The sequence below is a fragment of the Kwoniella dejecticola genome, chromosome 4 (genome assembly GCF_000512565.2).
Source record: "Kwoniella dejecticola CBS 10117 chromosome 4, complete sequence".
NCBI classification, from domain to species: domain Eukaryota; kingdom Fungi; phylum Basidiomycota; class Tremellomycetes; order Tremellales; family Cryptococcaceae; genus Kwoniella; species Kwoniella dejecticola.
This window is the reverse complement of record NC_089304.1, coordinates 1,887,660-1,908,160: the sequence shown is the minus strand read 5'-3', so window position 1 is coordinate 1,908,160 and position 20,501 is coordinate 1,887,660. Positions and strand designations below refer to the sequence as shown.

The 20,501-nt window shown below is 48.6% G+C and overlaps 8 protein-coding genes across 8 annotated transcripts; 3 read left to right on the top strand and 5 right to left on the bottom strand.

Annotated features, from left to right (window-relative positions):
* Positions 1-266: 266 nt before the first annotated feature.
* I303_103976 (uncharacterized protein) lies at positions 267-790 on the top strand (the record flags this gene model as incomplete). Its single annotated transcript, XM_018407305.1, has 2 exons — positions 267-481; positions 592-790. 2 exons carry the CDS (start codon positions 267-269, stop codon positions 788-790), a joined length of 414 nt encoding a protein of 137 aa, XP_018264113.1.
* Positions 791-990: 200 nt separating this feature from the next.
* I303_103975 (uncharacterized protein) lies at positions 991-2,019 on the bottom strand (the record flags this gene model as incomplete). The annotated part of the gene is made up of 4 exons (XM_018407304.1): positions 991-1,281; positions 1,399-1,557; positions 1,680-1,952; positions 2,014-2,019. The coding sequence occupies 4 exons, from the start codon at positions 2,017-2,019 to the stop codon at positions 991-993; spliced, it is 729 nt and encodes a 242-aa protein (XP_018264112.1).
* A 521-nt stretch (positions 2,020-2,540) lies between these two features.
* On the top strand, positions 2,541-5,408 carry I303_103974 (uncharacterized protein; the record flags this gene model as incomplete). The annotated part of the gene is made up of 6 exons (XM_065968885.1): positions 2,541-2,600; positions 2,675-2,685; positions 2,854-3,038; positions 3,108-5,104; positions 5,163-5,267; positions 5,337-5,408. The coding sequence occupies 6 exons, from the start codon at positions 2,541-2,543 to the stop codon at positions 5,406-5,408; spliced, it is 2,430 nt and encodes an 809-aa protein (XP_065824957.1).
* A 508-nt stretch (positions 5,409-5,916) lies between these two features.
* I303_103973 (uncharacterized protein) lies at positions 5,917-7,768 on the bottom strand (the record flags this gene model as incomplete). Its single annotated transcript, XM_018407302.1, has 2 exons — positions 5,917-7,551; positions 7,643-7,768. The coding sequence occupies 2 exons, from the start codon at positions 7,766-7,768 to the stop codon at positions 5,917-5,919; spliced, it is 1,761 nt and encodes a 586-aa protein (XP_018264110.1).
* Positions 7,769-8,257: 489 nt separating this feature from the next.
* Positions 8,258-8,583, bottom strand: I303_103972 (uncharacterized protein; the record flags this gene model as incomplete). The annotated part of the gene is made up of 2 exons (XM_018407301.1): positions 8,258-8,357; positions 8,417-8,583. The coding sequence occupies 2 exons, from the start codon at positions 8,581-8,583 to the stop codon at positions 8,258-8,260; spliced, it is 267 nt and encodes an 88-aa protein (XP_018264109.1).
* An 852-nt stretch (positions 8,584-9,435) lies between these two features.
* On the bottom strand, positions 9,436-9,794 carry I303_103971 (uncharacterized protein; the record flags this gene model as incomplete). Its single annotated transcript, XM_018407300.1, has 2 exons — positions 9,436-9,541; positions 9,637-9,794. The coding sequence occupies 2 exons, from the start codon at positions 9,792-9,794 to the stop codon at positions 9,436-9,438; spliced, it is 264 nt and encodes an 87-aa protein (XP_018264108.1).
* Positions 9,795-10,895: 1,101 nt separating this feature from the next.
* I303_103970 (uncharacterized protein) lies at positions 10,896-11,637 on the top strand (the record flags this gene model as incomplete). The annotated part of the gene is made up of 3 exons (XM_018407299.1): positions 10,896-11,207; positions 11,296-11,514; positions 11,623-11,637. The coding sequence occupies 3 exons, from the start codon at positions 10,896-10,898 to the stop codon at positions 11,635-11,637; spliced, it is 546 nt and encodes a 181-aa protein (XP_018264107.1).
* Positions 11,638-11,907: 270 nt separating this feature from the next.
* I303_103969 (uncharacterized protein) lies at positions 11,908-20,441 on the bottom strand (the record flags this gene model as incomplete). The annotated part of the gene is made up of 24 exons (XM_065968884.1): positions 11,908-12,157; positions 12,279-12,443; positions 12,544-13,025; positions 13,115-13,417; positions 13,508-14,133; positions 14,205-14,450; positions 14,513-14,606; positions 14,657-14,745; positions 14,804-14,892; positions 14,992-15,149; positions 15,227-15,745; positions 15,795-15,945; positions 16,006-16,198; positions 16,258-16,362; positions 16,421-16,501; positions 16,601-16,961; positions 17,031-17,130; positions 17,189-17,559; positions 17,634-18,023; positions 18,101-18,363; positions 18,417-18,669; positions 18,740-19,189; positions 19,248-19,652; positions 19,734-20,441. 24 exons carry the CDS (start codon positions 20,439-20,441, stop codon positions 11,908-11,910), a joined length of 6,852 nt encoding a protein of 2,283 aa, XP_065824956.1.
* Between the last annotated feature and the right edge of the window lie 60 nt (positions 20,442-20,501).

The following is a 20,501-nucleotide window of genomic DNA, read 5'->3' as shown; positions in this document are numbered from 1 at the left end:
AGAACCGGCACTCTCGTCGAGCCGCTTCGATGTGACTGACATCCTTTGTTAGAAGTTGCAAAAGGATCATTAGGCAGGAGCTCTGTCGAGCGGGCAATGCTTAAGTGCTGCGCTCTGGCGCCACGTACTGACCTGGCATAATCCTCTGCATACCCTCATACCCCTATCACACGCGACGACAGCTGTAGTCCTATTCTGTTCTATCTCTCATTGCTATTTGCCACAAGCATCAACGCAAAGTCAATCGGTACGGTACAGTATTCAGCATGACCAAGGGCGATAAAGACGATAGCGATCCAAACTATGATGAACGTACCGCCAATGAACCATCCCAAGATGGTACTGATATACAGCCGGAGCAGGGCACAGTCTTCTCCAGGATGACCAATATGACGGAGACGAATAGCTCAGAAGGGTTGAATCCCGCTGGAAGAAATGTGATAACGAGATATGGCTCAAAAGATCTGAAAAGTCTCCTCAGGTCATTGCCTGTTGACCTTTTGTCCTCAGCCCGCTCCTTTTTTTATTGTGTTAAAGCTCGATCAGTCCTCCAATTTCGCTTACTTGGCTGATGGGCGATGGACTTGACAGATCTTGGACAACGCCTGATATTCAAAGCTTTCCCAAAGAATCAGCTACGAGCATTGCGAAATCGAGTCTCCGCGAAGGCGGTATGACCAGGACGCTGCTGGGTGCTGGCGATGCCATCAAGGGTAGTATCCAGCGGATAGCGAGGAGTATAGGAACTGAAAACGATGTTGAGAAGTCGCAGAAGCCAAAGGACGACTAGGCTCGTGGGAACGATATTTTGTCGCCTTGCACAACTCGCTTTGCTCACTGAGGATCTGACGGGCCTTGTTTTATTCGGAGATTGGCACGGTATGGTCTCATCAGGGTATATATATATGCTCGGTATGATTGTTGATACGAAGTGGAATGTGTGTATTGGGGTTAGAGTATTGCCAGAATCCTGCTCTTTCATTTCCGCTGCTAATCCATACTTTCGTCCTTCTCGTCATCCACTCCTCCCTCTCCATCTCGTCCACCTTCGAATATGTATTCCTGCTCGTCTATGCCCATGGCATGCATCTCTTCCTCGTTCTGATCCACATACCCATGCTCGTAAACTTCTGCTTGTCCTTCAGCTGGTGCACTACGGCCGGTCCATTGAGAAAGGTTGTCCGGTGGAGAAGGCAAGAGTGTAGATTGGATTTGCGTCGCTATTTCTTGGAGTTTCTCAGCGGCGTCAGGCAGGAATCGCATATCGGGTTCTTCGATGATCTGTTAACATGAGACGCAAACAAACGATCAGTGTCGGCTTGATGTCGCAGCGCGACGTTGCATTTTACGTTTTGTTAAGGAATTTGATATTCAGGATGACAGTGTCAGTTGACTCACAGCGTAAAGCTCTACGACCTCAGTGGGAGCCAAATTAGCGATCTGTAAGACCTCGGCTTTCGTCAGATCGTGATCTTGCAATTCGTCGGCTAGTCTAGCTACCCCGTCTGCGGTCTGGCGGGAAGTCGGATTATACGATTGGCACAGGTATTTTATCACCTGCGAAAGAGGTGTAGCTAGTCAGCTCAACAAACAAGCAGACGAACGAGATTGCATCACGAGGCATGCAAACAAGTTCTTGTGACGAAGTGATTTTGTTGGGAGGTCGACCTTGAACCCACCTCGTTCTGCACCCACACCAACTCATCACTCAACCCCCTTCTCTCCGCGACATTCAACACCTTTTCTTGTTCGCCCGCTATCGGTTCAAGCAAGCTCGGGTCCTGATCTGCTGAATCATCTTTCTCCAAAGGATACTTTGCCCTTGCGAACGCTTTGTCTCTTGCTTTCTTGTGATTTATCGATTCTGCCAGTTGATCGTTATCCTCCTTTAGAGACAGGAAATGGGACAAGACTTCTTGGTTTGATAGATGAAGAGGTGCTGTATTTGAGATCTATTAGTGATCAGTCATCGTCAGCATGCTCGCCTTTGGATCCGAAGGACCCATGACTCACCTTCATCTTTTATCGCTGTCATATACTGATCATTATCCTTGATTTGCGTGTGATTGTTGTGTTCGAGTGATATTTTGTGAACTTCCTCCACTTCAACGCAATGAGATCAAATGAAATGAGCTGAGCGTTGATTGCCACATGGAATCCAATGCGGAGATATCGCTTCATTTGACCTTTCGGAGTCGGATGTCGCCGCCATCAAGTGCGAGTGGGATTTCATTTTCTCATGTCTCATGTCTTTGCCCTCCACCGCGCGCTCTCATCCCATTTCCAGTCTTTTTACCGAGTAACACCAAAATATCATTTCATCATTCTCGCGACGCATCCATCTTTACACAGACGCGAATACATAGCTGTTACCTTTGACCAGCTTGACAGACAGTCAGATTATCGCATCGTTTAGTCCCAAGACACTTGAGCCCACGCTCATTCTCTACCGCCACCGAACACAAGGTTCGCGCATTCGGGGCGAAAACAACCTTGTTTCTCGATCTCCGCTGTCACTTTGTCCGACGTCAGCCTACAATATGGGTAAGAAGACTGTGATAGCGCCAGGGGGCGAGAATGGACCCAATACAATCTTCAAGGTGAGTTCAGATGGAATGCCCTCGCCCGACGTTCTGAGACTACAATGACTGACGGGGGTTTCCATATTGCGTAGGCTACTTACAGGTATGTCATTCCTCACAAGACATCGCCTCATGTCCGTGGCGTGGCGTCTTGAATCTTGATACCAGCTGACATCTTGCATATACCCTTGTCTGTACATAGTGGAGTGTGAGTCAGTTCGTATCAACAATAGGATCAAGCTGATGATGTATCTCTATGCATGATGGATAGTCCGGTGTACGAAATGCTTTGTCGAGATGTCGCGGTAATGCGAAGACGGTCCGACGCGTATTTAAACGCGACACAAATTCTCAAAGTGGCAGGTTTCGATAAACCCCAACGTACGAGGGTACTAGAAAGGGAAGTACAGAAGGGTGAACATGAGAAAGTACAAGGAGGTTATGGGAAATACCAAGGTGGGTGCATTCACGTCTCTACCAACACCAAGTAGCGAAACCCGTGCTAAAGATCTCTAACACGCACAGGTACCTGGATACCGATTGAACGAGGCTTAGCATTAGCGAAGCAATATGGCGTGGAGGATCTGTTGCGCCCCATCATCGATTATGTGCCCACCTCAGTCTCTCCGCCACCCGCACCCAAACATTCTGTCGCGCCGCCCACCAAATCACGGAAAGAGAAGGAGAAGAAAGGTAATAAGGAACAAGGTACACCTTCCAAGACCGGGCCGACGTCCGCAGCCGCGCTACAAGCTCAAGCTCAACTCGCTGCCTCACGCACCACCAAGCGAATGCAAGGGTCAACCCCGGACCCGGACACATCGATGCGATCTGGCGAAGTGGATCAGACGCCGTCGGCTAGTCCCGAGGACGAATCGTCAAGTCAGACCCCTAGTCCCGTTGGATCCGATGCCCAAGGCGATGATAGTCTGCAGCATTCTTCGATGGACGTGGACGGGTTACAGATGGGATTGCCCATGGGAATGCAGATGGGCTTGTTACCCCAAATGTCAGAGATGGAAACGCTCGACTCGGTGTCCCGCAAGAGGAACGCAGCGATGATGATGGATGAAGACCAAGATCAATATGCTCAACTACGTCGAATACGCGGAAACTCTGCTGTACACACTCCACAGGGTAGTCCCCGGTTCTCCGCCGGTGGGATGGGTCTTCTGCCAGCTTCCAGTTCCGGTTCAGGCGGCCACCTTCCTCCTCAACTACACCAACAGCAACAGGCAGATGACCCGCCTCCAGGGCCAAAGACTTATACCGAGATGGTGGTAAATTACTTCATATCTGAGACCTCTCAAATACCTCAGATTCTCATCGCCCCTCCACACGACTACGACCCCAACGTACATATCGATGAGGACGGTCACACCGCCTTGCACTGGGCTTGCGCAATGGGTCGGGTCAGGGTTGTCAAACTTCTGTTGACGGCCGGCGCATCGATATTTGCGGGAAACCACGCGGAACAAACGCCTCTGATGCGAGCTGTAATGTTCGGAAACAACTACGATATGAGGAAATTTCCAGAACTATACGAGCTCTTACATCGATCAACGCTGAACATAGATAAGCATAATCGAACGGTGTTCCACCATATCACGAATCTGGCCCTGACAAAGGGCAAGACTCACGCCGCCAAGTATTACATGGAGACTATCTTGAGCAGATTATCGGATTATCCGCAAGAATTGGCCGATGTCATTAATTTCCAAGATGAAGATGGTGATACTGCTTTATCGATGGCTGCGCGCGCGCGGAGCAGGCGGCTGGTTGGATGGCTGTTGGATCACGGAGCAAATCCCAAGATCAAAAACAGGGATTTCAAGTCTGCCGAAGATTATATAATCGAAGATGAGAGATACAGATCGAGTCCTATTCAGCCTAATGGTGCATCTTCGTCACGGCAACTCTCTGGAAATGGCACAGGTGTTAACGGAGACGCGCCGAATAATGCCAATAAGGGATCGACGAGTTCGAATGAGAAACCGATGTTTGCCCCTCAGCTGTATACGAGCGAAGCTGCTAGATTGACTGGAGGGACGGCTTTGCAAGATATAACCTCGAATATACAGTCCTTGGCGAAAAGCTTTGATAGTGAATTGTCAGGAAAGGAAAGGGATATACTTCAAGCTAAAGCGATGTTGACTTCGATACATACCGAAATCACAGAAACCAACAAATTGATTGCTGGTCTGAACGAGAAGACCCTGACTTTACAAGAGAAGAAGATCGAGCTTAGCACGCTGCAGAATAATCTGAAGAGCAAGATAAAAGATCAGATGAAGAAGGGCTTCGAGGCTTGGTTGACGCAAGAGACGGAACGGGAGGCGAAGTGGAAATCGGGCGAAGGACAGGAGAATTCGAACGCCGAAGATCTGAAGGAATTGAATGAATTGCCGGTGGGAGGCCATGAAGTTGTGCAGGCCGAAGAGGAACGGTTAAGGTGGGAAATAGAAGAGAAGAGGAAGAAGCGGAATGATCTGGTCGATCAATTTGTCAAAGCTCAAACTGAGGTCAGTCCCTCGAAATCGTTAAGTGCTCATAGAGAAGCTGACGGACTTGTGTGCACAGGCCGGTACGAGCGAACAAATTGCCAAATACCGGAAGTTGATAGCGGCCGGCTGTGGTGGTGCGAAGGTGGAAGAGGTTGATGAAGTCATGAGTCAGCTGTTAGAGGTGCGCTGTTCATTATCACCATGCGTTTGTTGATCAACAGCTGACGGGTTCCTCATGTCTGTTCTGCAGACATTGGAAGGCGAGAGCGACCAGAGCGCATACGCGACGCAAAACTCGAGTAATGTCACATGGACTTCGTAGCGTCATGGTCATTTACGCCTGAAGTGGCACGAGCACGAGGCACGAGCACGAGGAGCAATGAGGAGACTGGAATCAAAGTATAATAGCAATGCAACGAAGCGATAGTGCGAATAGCGGGGGGCGGCGCTGAATGTTGAGGACAGAAGGTGATCTGGGGATATGATCTTTGTTGACTCTTACCTTTACCTGATCGCAATCTCAACCTGTTTAATTCCATTTTGTGGGGAATTGAGGATCTGGAAGAACTGAATCTGATAATGATTGTACTTTTATACTATCGTTTGCATAATCCTGGTGATTGGTCTTTACGAATCTACGAGTCAATCAGATCCCCTCACACATTCGTTCATCGCCGAGTGACAGCATTTCGAACCATCCCGAGCGCTAATGAATCAAGAAGTCCGATAAACTTCATCCGCGCAACTACGCATCTGCATCATTGATATCTTACTGATACAGTACGACTTCGCTTGACCATGCCTTCTGCGACTACTGTTAGATCCGTCTATCATACAGGTTCCAACGAATCGAAGAGGTCTATATACCTAGACCGATGCTCATACCCTCTCGCCCCTTTATATTCTCTCATACCACCAAGCTCATCATGGTCATTATCATATTTGACAGTCCACGTCCATTTGCCTCCTCGTCCTTTATATCCATTCGGGACGTATCTCCCATTCTTATTCTTATTCTTCCTCAGATAGTAAGACTCTTTCATTGCGTTCTCCAGATTGGAAGTGATCAGATCGTTCTTGTGGGATCCTTGTCCGTTGAACGTCAGACAGAATAGACGCCTTTCAGTCGTGCCGTACAAAATTCCATTATCGCTTTTGAGCGCATAAACGGGCGATCCTTTTCCTCCAGGCGAGAAACATGACCAATTAGAGCTAGAGTTGCCCCTATGACCTTGACCTTGATTTTGGTCGTTGGTAGGATTGGAATAGTTTAAGGATGATGTTGGATTTCGTAAATCGAAGAAAGATACTGTACCGTGTTTCGAGTTTCCCCCTGCTATATGATGTTCACCTATGTACGTCGTAGAGTAATAAGCGGAATTATCGGACCACGTATAGGGATCGACGAATTGCGTGGTTGGTAAAGGCGAAGAAGATCGTAAGTCGTGTAAACGGATATGCGAGTCGTACCATCCACTCAAGAGGATATTCGGGTTATGCGAACTTTGACCTGATGTTGAGGATGAGGTCGGGATTGAGGTTGAGGAAGTTGGTAGATGCAGGGAATATGGAGAAGACAACAAAGGTGTCTCTGGACCTATCAGCTTCCGCTTGTGGTCTTCTAATACTGCACCGGTAGGACAAATAGGATACAGTTGGATGGATCCTTGAATACCCAGTAAAGCGTTTGTAGGACTAAGTAAAGAGGACCACGCCCTCGATTTGAGCTGGAAGGAGGTCGGTTCGACCCATGGTGAGTGGGTAGAATAGATGTCTACTTTTCCGGAGATGCTTGTGCTCATGAATCTTGCGCCGTCATCTGTGCCCACTAAGGTATTTATCGATTCTCGGTGTCCTTGTGTTGAGATGCGTCCGTGACCAAGACTAAAATCGGACGAGTATCTAGCTTTCATTCGAGGTGATATATTTGCTTGACTCGTGTTCCGATCTCTATTGTCGGCCTCGATATTGTGATCATCATGAACAAGTTGTGGTAAGGCGACTCGCTGGATCGTACCGTCGAATTGAGCAACGATGAAATCGTTCTTAATGCTTGAGATAGGTACGATACCCACTATATCGGATTTACCTCCTTGATATTTCTTGGTTCTATCCTCTATAACGTATTCTATCGATCTATCTATCACTTTCCCCCCACTACCGCTGCTATTACCACATCCTGCGCGGGATTTTCCTGAGGAAGAATGGACTAGAGGGTGAATTAGGATTTTCGATCCGACGCCTAAAACGAGTTGATCCTCCGTGATTTCCAAAGCGGGTATGACGCTCTGAGGCCATTCCGGAACGATCTGCAGGGCGTGCAATGTGTGTGAAGCCAGAGAGCGGTTGATCCGATGGTTGTATCGGACTATATCTAGTGGTGCCCATTGATGGATGGGAGGTGAAGCAGTACAATGGGATTGTCGATGAAGGGATAGGTAGAGGGGTATACCGAGACCATCTACCTAAAGAGTCACGCAGAAAGCTTCGTTTAGCTCATTTGTGAAGGATGGCGATGTAGTTCGAAGACGAAGAGAGTCGATAAAGGAGACTCACCCTCTCAGCTATGCCCCTCGCTACGCATTTCAAGCCGATCAAGTCCTTCAACTCAAGTCGTCTGAAGATCAGAGCTAGCACATCGTCCGGTAAATTGTCCAAATTCGACTCGGATTCTATTGTCATGCTCTATGCAATCATCCTGACTTCTATGCTGTACTGTATGTATACACAGTCTTGATGCTATACCGATCCGATAGGTGATTGTTCGTTCTTGTTGTTCGTGTTATTGTGCTAGATAGAATAATCTATACGAGTACAAAGTTAAAGTCGGTGAGCTTGACGTCAGACCTGTTCGGGTGGCAAAAAGCGAGAAACCTCAGGTGGCAAAGCTGAATATGACATTCGAAGTGGCAAACATAGTCACGGTCGCCAAACGAAATCTGTTTATCTCCAATTCACCTACCTCTTTCCTATGATTGGGGACTTTTTAGTCGAAAGCCCTTGAAATATGCACCGTTGAGACCACTCATCATGCATGCGATCATCAGATATTACCCGGGTCCGCTTCGTGCCCACCTGCATCAATGGCTTACTTCCTGTTGATCCTCCTTCCAACAATCTCTCAGAATACCACATCGAGATTGTGCACGGGGTCGGCATGCGCACGGATACTTATTGTCCATTCTGGGTACCTCTGGCCTCAGAACGATTCGTGGTCGAAGAGTGAGACTCCATTATAGCTCTCTTCAGGTCTTCCTCAGATATTCCTAGACTTTTCATGACAGTGTGGTATCAATATCCCTGACCGATCTGAAAACAGATCCAACTCACTGCTGAAAGAACCCCCTTCCGAAGTCGGTGATGACCAGATTTTCGGGTCCAGTGCTACCCGAAGTCCCTGTGGTCGCGGTGGACGAGGCAGCATATGTGGAGTCACCCCCGGTGCTTTTCTGTTGAGAGCCGGCGTTGGTGGTGATCTTGTCCTGCTGCTCAGACATGATGAGTTACGATGTATCGCGCTTGGTCTGTATTTGTTAGAAAACGAAGGTGAATTGGCTGGTAAATGGTGGCCTTGTGATTGTACAAGGTGGGTCAGAAAGATATTTCAGGCGACCTATTTATACCTTGGAAGGTGTCGCTCGCCAAACCAGCTGGAAGGGTATATACCTGTCATAAATTCGCTTGACTCGATTTGGATTATCACGTCATATGATCCTTTCTCAGCCGTATGTGTATTTCTTCGTTAGAAGAGAAGCAGAGGGCGATCTGTGGAGCTCAGCTCCCCTTGTTGAAGACTTGCCTTCGGTTTGGCTTGACAAACAAAGGGAGGAACGCTCCACCTTCCCTCCGAGCTCAAGAGACGACATGGGAGCGTACTAGGGAAGCTTGACGAGATACTGCAGAGCGCAGTGCGTGGCACACGACATCCTGTCGTGGATGTTGTAAGGTTCCATTCAACCCTCGAAAGGCATTGCAATCTGCAGAGGCTCACGACTATGAACGAACAGACGGCGGGGAAGCGCTTGTTGTGATTGACTGCCAGGGCATCTTTGACCGTCCTGACGAACGGTGCTGAGCTCCACGGTCCGCCTTCGCCTCATTTTGTGCCACTCGCTAAATCTTGCGCCGCAGCGGAATCGTCATTGTTCACCGTCAAGTCGAGCGTGACAATGGCAGAACCTCCGAGATGATGTGCATGCCAACATGCTGCAATGACCGATCAATCTGACGGAACAATCTCCTTCCTGCTCTGCTATGTACGGGAGAGACAGAGTAAACATGACTAATACGCTGGCCCCGTTGCCCGACACATGCCGCAGGAAACTGAGCTGAAACCCGTCAAATTCAGTCTACTTTCCAGTTTGTGCAGGCTCGGTGTTATTGGTGTGGTTATCAGATTGTCTAGAGGAAGCCGTCGTCAGACACTCAAACAGCTCTTCCTGGGACAAGCGTTGCCTGCGAGAGGCAAAATCATGTTCATCGGCCACATCAGTCATACATATCAAACCTTGAGCATGCTTCCAGGGCATCAAGATGATCGAGAAACTTACTCTTTCCAAGCTCTTCTTTCGGCCTCGGTTGTCCCCTGGATCAGCCCACCATCTGAATTTGGTTTGTTCGAATTGCTTTCAATATAGGATTTGACATCGAGCTGAGTCATACTCGCCGCGGTCCCTTCGCCACCAGTGCTAGATCCTTGTTCGGTCATGTTTCTGTAGACTTCTGCTTGTGAATGATTTAAAAGGTTCGATAGTTGGGGGCAACAAGAAAATCGATAGAGTGGCTGCAATGCAACACAAAATATGCTATTTTTGTTGTGATGTTCGCCACTGCTTTTCAGTCGACCTCGTCAGCGGTTTCTGACACACTCTCTCCCTTGTTTTGCTATTTGTCTTTGTTGACTACAAAAGAAGTCTACCGAGTCAACCGATAAAGATACATTGCACATGTGTCTCAGGTATCGCAGTACCCTCTGCAAGATCTGGTGCGGAACTCCATCTGCTTTTCGAAGGCGGTCAGTCTCAATCAGTCTGATTCGACAAATTTTCCCGAAGGCAGACATTCTAAAGACAGGCGCCCCACCGGCCACACTACAAGCTGAAGAGCTCTGAAAATCAGCGGCCAGCGTTTCTGTATTTTCACTGATCGGTATCTGTTAGATATCAGAGCAAAATCATTCATTTTGCCTGCAACACCAATCTCCAGACTGACGAGCCATGCTGAATGTCCTGTATCTCTCTCAAATATCGATTGACGTTCAGTCATGACTACAAAGGCTTTCAGCCTTATGGCATTGACCTTGATGTGCGTGAGACTAGCCACATACAATGAGTCCACTCTGTATGTACTGGTCATTTGATTGAGGAGATCTGCCGTGATTGGAATCCCTCTTTGATGTGTACATATGTATCGTGGCACCCACCGAAAACGCCTGATGAGAGCTTTCCATGTGCGATTGCTGCAGCGTTGTATCCTTTGTCTTTCACCTCCATTCTCGGCTCATCCTTTCTGCTTGACATTATCCCTGTCCAGCGGTGGTTCGTTTCTTATACGTGAGGATCACTCCTTGTGGGAGATCATCAAAGGGGAGAGAAAAGCCGACACATTCAAATCGCTTCGCAAGGAGCAACGATACCCTTACGCTTATACGGAGTAGGATGTAACTTCTTCCCGGTAGAGAGCATTGGAAGTCTGCTTGACACATCTGACACAATGGCAATACATGTACAGTAGACTTAGGTGGTCTCGCTGTCGAAATAGCTAATTATGAGACTCAACTCTCATTACGCCTCTTTCTGCGCTGGACGCGATGGTCAAATTGTCCTCATTACTGTTCTTTTCATCGATCTTTACCTTATCCACGACGGCGGAGAACAAGGCACCTTACCAATCGAAGATATCGGTGCAAAACTCCATCCCAAACTACACCCGTTCGATCCTCCAGAGAGATCACAATTCTGATTTTTTAGGTCCGCATGAGTTGGCCTGGACTTGGAACGCGACAGACCTGCAATCACTTGATCAGGACGAATGGCTCCAGGAACCAGTCACTTGGCTCATTTATGATCGAGGGGCCGACATGCGCGATCCCCAAGATGATGATATCATCTTCAACTTGACAGTGAATAGCGTTGAAATTTGTCTTCACACCGTCTGGCTGCATCACTCGACCGAATTACGTGCGCTAATTGAACGAACACATTTGATAGTGTTACTACGAAATATCGAAGGAATGCGTAGGCGCCAATGAAATCCTCGTGAATCAGACGATTGGCGCACCTTTCCTTTCTTTGCCCGACAGCACTCAGCCGCAAGACGTGCTTACTAAAGGCAATGTCATCTGCCCAGAAGGAAGATGCATTGCCAAAGATTGTACCGGTCTCGAAGTGCCTACTTTCGATCGCGAGGATCTGATCCGAGCATTCAAGGTGAGCGATCGAGACCACTGCAATCCTCTAGCCATGACGTGCAGTTTGAGGTCGACACATAGAGGTCGTGAAGAGGTCTGCTGACAAATCGATGAACTGATCACATAGAACCCCTCATCATGATTGGCACGATGTCTACTGGTCAAGGTCCATCAAAAGCAATGCGAAAATCAGGCGACTATGAAATATACAAATGTACGGTGCGCGAACTTGGGATGATAAAGGTTTTTGTAGCATGATATGGGCGGGATTCATGGTTTATTGTATGGGCTCGAATAGCGTTTTGAGCTCTGTCGTCCATGCAGCATGGTGAGATCAACATTACTTTGCGATACACCAGGACCGGCGGCAGGCTGATTATGCATGCTACCATAATTATGAGTACAACAATAGCTAATGGACCCACACAGGTAACCCATAGACCACCGGAGCCGCGCCAGTAAGGTACTTGAGCTTGCATTCTTCTCTCGAGGCATTGACAGCTTGCACCGTGGATAGCTCCGAGAGAGGTAATAAGGTGTTTGAGCGGGATTTCGAATCTGGCAAGTGTGCTGAGTCGAGGTGCAGCTGTTTGAGCACATGCGCAGAGAGTCTATCGATATCTCGATCTGTCACGTCCCACAGGTTTGCCGTAAGGGATGGGCTACAGCGCATGGGCATCAAATCATTGATCAGCATCGGATAACCTAGACATGAGACCCATAACATCGGACCAATGTGCGATCGTGACAATGGGGGAAAAGCGAATGGGCGGTATGACTCACCATCCCCCAATCATATAATGCCATGCAGTACCGGTTCTATCCAAATCACCTTGTTCTTTCAAGTGTCCAGAGGAACATCCCCATAACATCGTCGTCGCACATTGAGGCAGATGTCTTATCTTGTGTGATCGGATATATTGCTCCGAACCACCATGCCCAAAGTATCTATCATGAAATCGGAACTTGCATCAGCACGAACACAGCGAGTCTCGCTTTGAGAAAGATGACGAATGACGAAATGGTTATGAAAATCAAGTCCACTTACAGCACCAAATCATAATCCTTCAAAGCAGCCACCATCTCCAATTCTGTAGGGGGCCTGCCCACGATCCCCTTCCATCCAGCTTTTTGCACCATCTCATCGATGTACGACTTGAAATGCTCCTCCGTTTTCGTCAGATCGCCACTTGGGTTCAAGATATAGAATGTCTTTCTAGAATTGATCGTCCTCCTCAGTCCTTCTTCTTGGTCTTTAGCATTTCCTTGTTCAGTGCCATTTAGGATTGTAGTAGATTGACTGAGCGAAGGTCGGAGATGTGTTGACATTTTCACTTGATCCAACATGAATGACAGTGACGGGATTCTACTAATCGGTCTACCTCTCAAGATTGGGATGGATTCCCATGGGAATGGCTGGATGTTCTTATCAAGAGCTAAGAACAAGTGTTCATCTTTCGAGGGTGTGAGGCCGGACGATGTGATTCTCGATTCGATTTTCTCCAGAGCGCCTTTGACGTCGATCGAAATCTGTAAGGAGGCCCATTTAGCTTGACAGCGCATATGACATTGCCTACTGAGAAGAGATTACATCCAGCAAAAAAAACACAGCCACTGACCTGATCGATATCCAATTCCGACAAAGCAACAGGTACACCATGGAATTGATAAACGTCCAGAATGAAATACACCAGATCCTCAATTTCCTCGTCTTTGCATTTACTGCTCAGATTGACAAAGCATTCGAGCAACGAATCGTCCAATTCTACTTGGGGCATGGTCGGTACCGACGAGACCCTGGAACGGGGGTTTGATGATCCTCCTCCAGTAGCGGACAGGGCCGAGTCGAAGATCTTAGCTAGACGTTCTTTCAGATCGGCAATCAGAATATTCGAATTCGGGAGTCGAGGGCTAAATATGGTCTATCGAAGATATGCAGGACAGTCAGCGTTGCACCAAATGATGTGACGATGTGAATGGGTTTCAAGGGGTGAGGGGTACTCTAAACTCACTTTGAAAGCGCCCAGCCAGACAAATTCAATACTTTCACAAAGAGCTTTCATCTTAGCGTCCAATCTGAAGCGTTCTTCCCACCAAGCGATCTTGTCTTCTCGGGTGACCACACCTTTGGCCGTACGGGCTGTATCATTGCTGCGATCGATGATATCCTTCATCTCGTTAATCGCCGAATCAAAGGTGAACAGACTTTCATCGTCTTCACCTTCCCGCCTGCCTTGTCGGTCAAGGGGTAAGCAGAAGACGATGGGTTGATGGTTGCGCTGATGTCTCGAGATAAACATCGTGTTTCGGTCGTCCGTCACGTTTATAGAGATGACAGACCATTCAGTAGGTAGAATATCCAAAGCAACAGGATCCGTTGAGACGATCGGGTTTGCAGAGTATTTGGCTTTGATGATATCCCAGTAGGAACGAAGTTTGCCATCGTGATCATCCAGATCTTCTGTCACCACCTCAATCGAGTCATCAAGTTTGTCCACATCCATGCCTTGCGCTTGTTCGGTCTCTTTGTCGGTATTGACGAAGGAGGGCCATGTAAGATCCGCATTGACAATGTCAACGAATTTGCAGTCAATCGCTTCAAGTAATTCTCTTTGCAAGGTTATGGCTGAGCTCGAAGCTGAGATGCACTCCACGTCAAATTAGCTAAAGTTCGCGGAATAAGGAAATCCCAGCCGTGAGACCGCTCACCCAACATTCCAGCAGCAGAAGCAGTGATCGCCTCACTGCCTTGTCCAAGCGAGGTCTGGAATGTCCGTAGGAGAGCCAATGCAAGACAAGCCTGTCGCATGCCTTCAATTTTACCACTCCCTGAAACAAGCGAAATAGCGGATAAGAAAGCCTCTTCAGCGCGACTGAGGACGGTCTGGATGCTCTGGCGGGTGGATTGTCGATCTGCGACTCGCTTCGTAGGGGCTCCCATGGGCATAGCGACGGCTATCCAGTGAAATAATGATCAGATACGTGTTCATACGCAATGTAAGATTTTGTTGACATACCAGATTCCGTCAAGGAGCTCATGAATAGATCGGTTTTGAAAGTGTTGAAAGCCTCGTGCAGAGCGATCTTGCCCTCGAGTAACAATTCCTCTGCCTAAAGCTTACATTAGCCCACAAGCTCGGTGTCCAATCGGGCAGACTTGCCTTTGTCTCAGTAGAAGAAGGCAAGCTTCTGATTTGCTGTAGCAATTCCTCACATTCTTGTTTGGATCCAGCCTCTTTCAGTAGCCAAGCTATCATCATCGATCAGCTTCACGTTGCTTTCATTGCCGCTCGGTAGGATGAGCTTACCATATTGCCGCAGGATATGCGCTAGAGCAGCAGGTAAAAGAGGTTCCTTCCCTTTACCAAGCTTACTATTGGTCAAGCTCGCTCGTACGCTCGAAGTAGATGCAGCCAGTAAAGCATTCTTCTTTGGCCTGTTCCACAGTATCCTCTCATCAGCTTGACATCTCACATTGATCGGAAGGTAGACTGACGTCGGTAAAACAGCTTCGTTGGCTACGAAAACTCTGTCTAATCCTTCGATATCTTTGGACGTGGCTTGGAAGACCTGTTCAGCTTCTTCAAGCATTTCCGTGCGCGAATACAGATCTCCCTTGAGTACATTGAGATCCACCATGTCGGGTCCTTCGATCTGCGATGACATATGCCTTATCAGCTTGCCAGCCTAGCGTACGAATCGCTGCATAGCAGTAGCGATCCAGAACTTACAGTGTTCAAAGCAGTATTGGCACTCTCAAGCTTTTCGCCCATCTGTTCGAACTTTCTCATCCTGAAATACAGTTCGGCCTGCTTAGATTCTATTCGAGCTTGCATGATATCGCTCTTGACCACTTCCGCGATCCCCGCAGCTAATTTCAGGAAATATTCACAATCTTTCACCGTCCCTCGATATGCAAAGGCGTTTGAAAGGTCGAGCGTGGTGCTGAGTAAGGAGAAAGCTATGTTCCATTGATAGGCCGACAAGTGCTTTCCGCTGAACGAGGTTTGATTTGCTTGAGCGTTGGCTGATTTGGTATCTTTCGAAGGCTCATCTGCACCGTCGATCTTCGGTTTGGCCGAGGGCGGTAATGGTGCGCCGAAGGGATCATCTTCCGTTACCGCTTTGTCTACTGGACCGGTAGCTGGGGCTCTGGGAGCGTCAGACGCTATTCGACAGATCGCATCTGCTGCCCTCGAGAATAGTCTGAACGACGCTGACAACTGCATGATTGCGCCTGCCGCATTATCCTATTCCACGCTGTTAGCTCTGTGAAGTGTTTTACACAAGATAGCTTACCTGAGCGGCGTAGAAAGCAGCTGCCGCTCTCCGAGCCCAGGCGGCTCGTTCTAACGACTGACACCGGTCGACTACACGAGTGACATAGCTGCCAGTCTTATTCTCCTCAATCTCTGTCTCAAGTGAGGCGGCCTCCGAATACACTTCTTGTCTATGGGACAGTAGTCGAATCAATCAGTCACATCATCTCAAAGCGTCAAAAAAAGCTTACGCTTTCGCCACATCTCCTTTAAGGGCTAGAAAAGCAGCGAAACGCAAACCCATCTCAATTCGGACTTTTGCCGATACCATAACTTTCGAATGTTCGATGACCTTGTGAGCTTGACTAAAGACAAAAGCGGCGCGCGAGGTTTTACCCAGTTTCTGGTATTCGCTTGCGAGCTGAGCAGAGCGCAGGATGTAATCTGTGACAGATGATCAGCTCGTTGAAGACGATGACAGCACTTCTGAGAGACAGGCTCACCGTCGACCAGATCCTCCTTATTTCTCTGGAAGGCTCGGAGAAGCTTCAAGACCTCTATCTGTTGTAAAGAGTGGCCCAACAGTCCAAGCAAAGTTGACAGGGATCCTGATCTCCGTCTATCAGCTGCAGTCATGGCGGACGGTGTACTGCAGAATTCCCTCACCCAGTAATCCGGTCAGACGCTTCAAGTCATCGAATACTAGAGTAGGCAAGACACTCGATCGTCGTTTCTGTGCTGTCAAAGCTAGAAATTGCAATTACCCTCAGCTTCCATATAATCCATACGATGTCAGGCGCTACGATGTCAGGCGATACAATGTCAGGCATCGTGGCGTAAACTCACCGTCAGTGGACTTCTTGCTAACTACTTTCTTCGCAGGCGGCGGCGCCACAGCTTTCTTGGGTTCAGAGACCGTTCTAGCTGTCCCTCGAGTCGGTCGAACAGCTTTCGTAGTTGTACTTCGGCCCAGGGGGGTTTTCTTCTTCGGTGCATCATTTTCAGCTGTGGCAGTAAGACCCGATTGTGAGGTTGGAGTCGGAGGAAGGATGATTTGACGCAATTTCTCCACTACTTCTTTGGTCGCCTGTAGGATTTCCAAGGTGGGATGAGGCGCAGAATGGTAAATCTGCATCGCTCGTGAGATGAGGGTGTACGAGACGTATTCCGCTTTGAACGGCAAGAGGTTGATATCTTTGCCTAGGTCCTGTGCGTATCATGGATTATTAATGATAAAAGCAGAAAGAAGCAAGAAAAGCAGACCAAGTTGACCCACCTGTTGATCGCTCGCACTATTCACTTTTTGGACGAGAGTCGAAAATCTATCGAAACTCTGGCCGGACGACAAAATGGTGCCCATCATCTTGCTCAGTACCCTTGATTCGAAAGATCAGCTTGGGACCGTCCCTCTTGGTCATCTGTCAGCTGACTGACCTGATTCGCCGTATGGGATAATCCTCTCCGTACAGATCTAGAATGGCATCGCCCAATTCCAAGCTGATCCGAGCCACATCCTCTTTCCATTCTCCTTCTTCCAGTGCGCTCATTAGCATCTCAGCCATCGCTCCTATCGCAGCAACCGGCACTGCATGATCTCGCATCAACCGTATCAGGCGGGTACCATGCGTGAAGTATATTGCCGGTTCATACAGTATCAAGCTAATCAACCGGGTCATCGAATTTTTCAGTTCCTTATGTGGTGTGAGTACCTCATTCAAAGGTGTGGAGTCGGATGCAAGTGCGATTTGGGACAGGGTCGATGGTGACTGAGTCGCAAAGACGTGTGAATACGATGTGAACATTTCCTGCAGCCATGCAATTATTGTCAGCAATCAGCAGATCGCTCAGGAAGGAAATGTGGCTTCGCAGATATACTCACTTCTTTGTTGCCCGACCGCTGTTGACAGCCCGCTAAGAGTTCCCACTTCTTGCTCATCCCGTCTCGCAGAGCGACGAGCGATTTATCGTCACTCGAACCCTCTCCTATCAGATCCAAGGCTTCAGTGCCCCACGAACAGCTTATCTGCGTCAAAGCTAGAGCTTCTTCCGCTCTACTCGCTCTATACGACTGTCCAGCTCCACTATAAGCAATGGACGCCAGGCATCTCAAGCAATCTGCTCGATCTCGGTCAGTCATCCGGTCCGCGCTCTGATCGATGACTGCCCGAGCTCGCTGAACATGAGGTAGAGAGGACGAGTAGGATGGCTTGAGGAGATGGATCATTGTATCCGTTAAGCCCGATATGAGGTCTTTCGTAAGAGTCGCATTCTGTTCAAACCATCATTAGTTTTGCTGACTTCTGATCAATCAGATCGACATTCGGATAATGACGGATGCTGACTTACTAATATCGAAGCTGCCGTCAGCGACTCGGTGAATTCAATCGATGCGTCCAACCAATCCCTGATGCGTTGTGTCTCCGCGGAACTGGCTTGACCGGTATGTCCCAGAAGCTTCAGGCATCCTCTCCTGACTCTTTCATAAGCTCGCGTAGCCTTTCCAGCTACATCGATGAACTGCTCGTCCTCAGGCAGCGAAGAGATCGCATGAGCCAGAAGCATCAGGTCCTCGCTACCCAGACTCTCGATAGTCGATGAAAGTGTTTTCTCTACGTTGATCATTGAGCATAGACACTATGCAGCATAGAGGGGCCATACGAACCTGAAGAAGCCTTGTCGAGTATCAAGCTCGCTTTTGCCAGATCCCCGCAGATCCTAGCTATCTCAGCATCCGGATTCGGTATCTTTCTTGACTTGACACTTGATTTAGACTCCGGAGACTGAGTGTTACTCTTGACACTAGATAAAGATGGCGGGGTGGACGGTCCAGCTTCTATCTGCCGTGATGGAGAAGCGATAGACGTGGAAGAAGCCAATAAGGATAAGGGTTTATCGATCACGGCGGAATCGCCCAACTAGCCCAACGATTGAGCTCATATTCTGCAGCACAAGCACTCTGCCAAATCAAAGGGAGATTTGACTCACTCTTCTGCCTAATCCCACCCACATCTCAACCAGCCCCAACCATCCTTTACCCTCACACCAGCCTTTCTGACCCCTGACGTCGGACAGACTCTCAACCCATCCTACGATATGGTCTAATACCGCAGCTGCTTCTCGAAGTTTCTCCTTTCCTTCGTCCTCCTTGACAAAATTCAGGATGACCCGGTGTGTCGTATCCCAGAATTGGGTCGGAGTTGTCCTGCTTTCCGGTAAGGGGGTGATGGTGATTGACATCGCTAATAACGACAGATGCCGCAGATGCAGATAAGATGGGTCGGACGGTGAAACAATCTTGACGGTGACTTGTCGATAGAAGTTGTGTAAATAGAAGGTCGTTTGAGGTATAGGTAGGGATAGAGCAAGCAGGAGAGGATGTAGGCGCTTGTCCTCTACATTGAAGGAATCTCGGGGAATAGTCATCGCCGGAAGTAGCTGTCACTTGAATGAGCTGTATGCACGAAGACATTGAGGGATTCTCCGTTCAACTCACTTGGGCTGTATCTTTGCTCAAATCTACCAGGCAGATCCATGCCGCCATCATCACCGAGAAAAGCAAGCTCCTCAGAGTCTCAGATAAGTCTGTGCCCTCCTCCGGCGTGGGTAAGCTACCCATTTCTAGCCATTCTTCCGACACTCCCACCGGTATCGAGCTCGTCTGACCAGATATTATACGAGAACGAGCCGTCCCAGGAGCTTTTCTGGATGCTAGGCTGGCACCTGCTTTGACCGAGCTAGGCTTATCTTTGTCTTTCGAGACGGTCGATTTTGAGGATGAAGTAGTGTTGGAAGCCGGTGTAGCGGTGCCGTTTGGTTTCTGTATTGACATGGGGCGAGGTTTATACAGGCGCAACAAGGCCGGACGTGAATCTACCAATAACTTCATAGCTAGGCGGTACTGTCTCCATCATCAGCCTGGTTCATTTTTCCCCTCCGCTTCGGCATTTGTCACCACAGGGTCGATCGGACTTGAGCTTACCGATCCTAACGATATACATTTCCCTACAACCCCTACTGAGCTTCGTTCTACATCTAAAGCTTTATTCTGCAAATGCCCTTGGACATCTAGATCCCTCAAGACTCTAAAAGCGATCCTGCAAGTCTCGATAGCATTGTCAACCTTCTCAATGCTCCACTCCTTTTCAGAGGTTTCCTCTTTGCCCTTTCCTTTTCCCGGTACTGGTTTTGCAGGTTGGGACGAATGAGTATACTTGAACCCCGAAGCGACAGCTGCTGCTATTTCCTTTGAAGCAGTGTTGACAGCTTGCATGGCCCCTCTGACCCTATCAAGGGGCCTCATAGATGTCTCTCCGCATGGATTCGCCCATGGTAATGAGTCTTCAAGCGAAGAAGCATTGGCCTTGACCTTGCCCTTAATTTCCGGTTTGCTGGATGTAGAAGCGGGTACAGCTCTACTTGACGCTGATGCTGGCGGCTTTCTTGCAGTGGCCTTCGCGGAAGAGGGGGCCACGGTACCACTGATCGATGATGGAGCAGTCGTTGAAGATTTGGCGGTAGCCCTCTTATTTGGCTGTATAGCCAGCTTGCCTAAACCTTCAACTAATTCGTCCGCGCTATCTACAACTTTGTTGCTTGATTTTGTGGCTGTTCGCGTCGCTCTAGTTGTTCGAGGAGCCGGCGGAGCAGCTTTTGTAGCTGTAGCTGTTCCAGCCTTGGCTACTGGCATCTCAGAAAACCAGCACAGTGGACTAGATTGGAGGCCTGTGTTTGGCTGAATGGTCGAAGG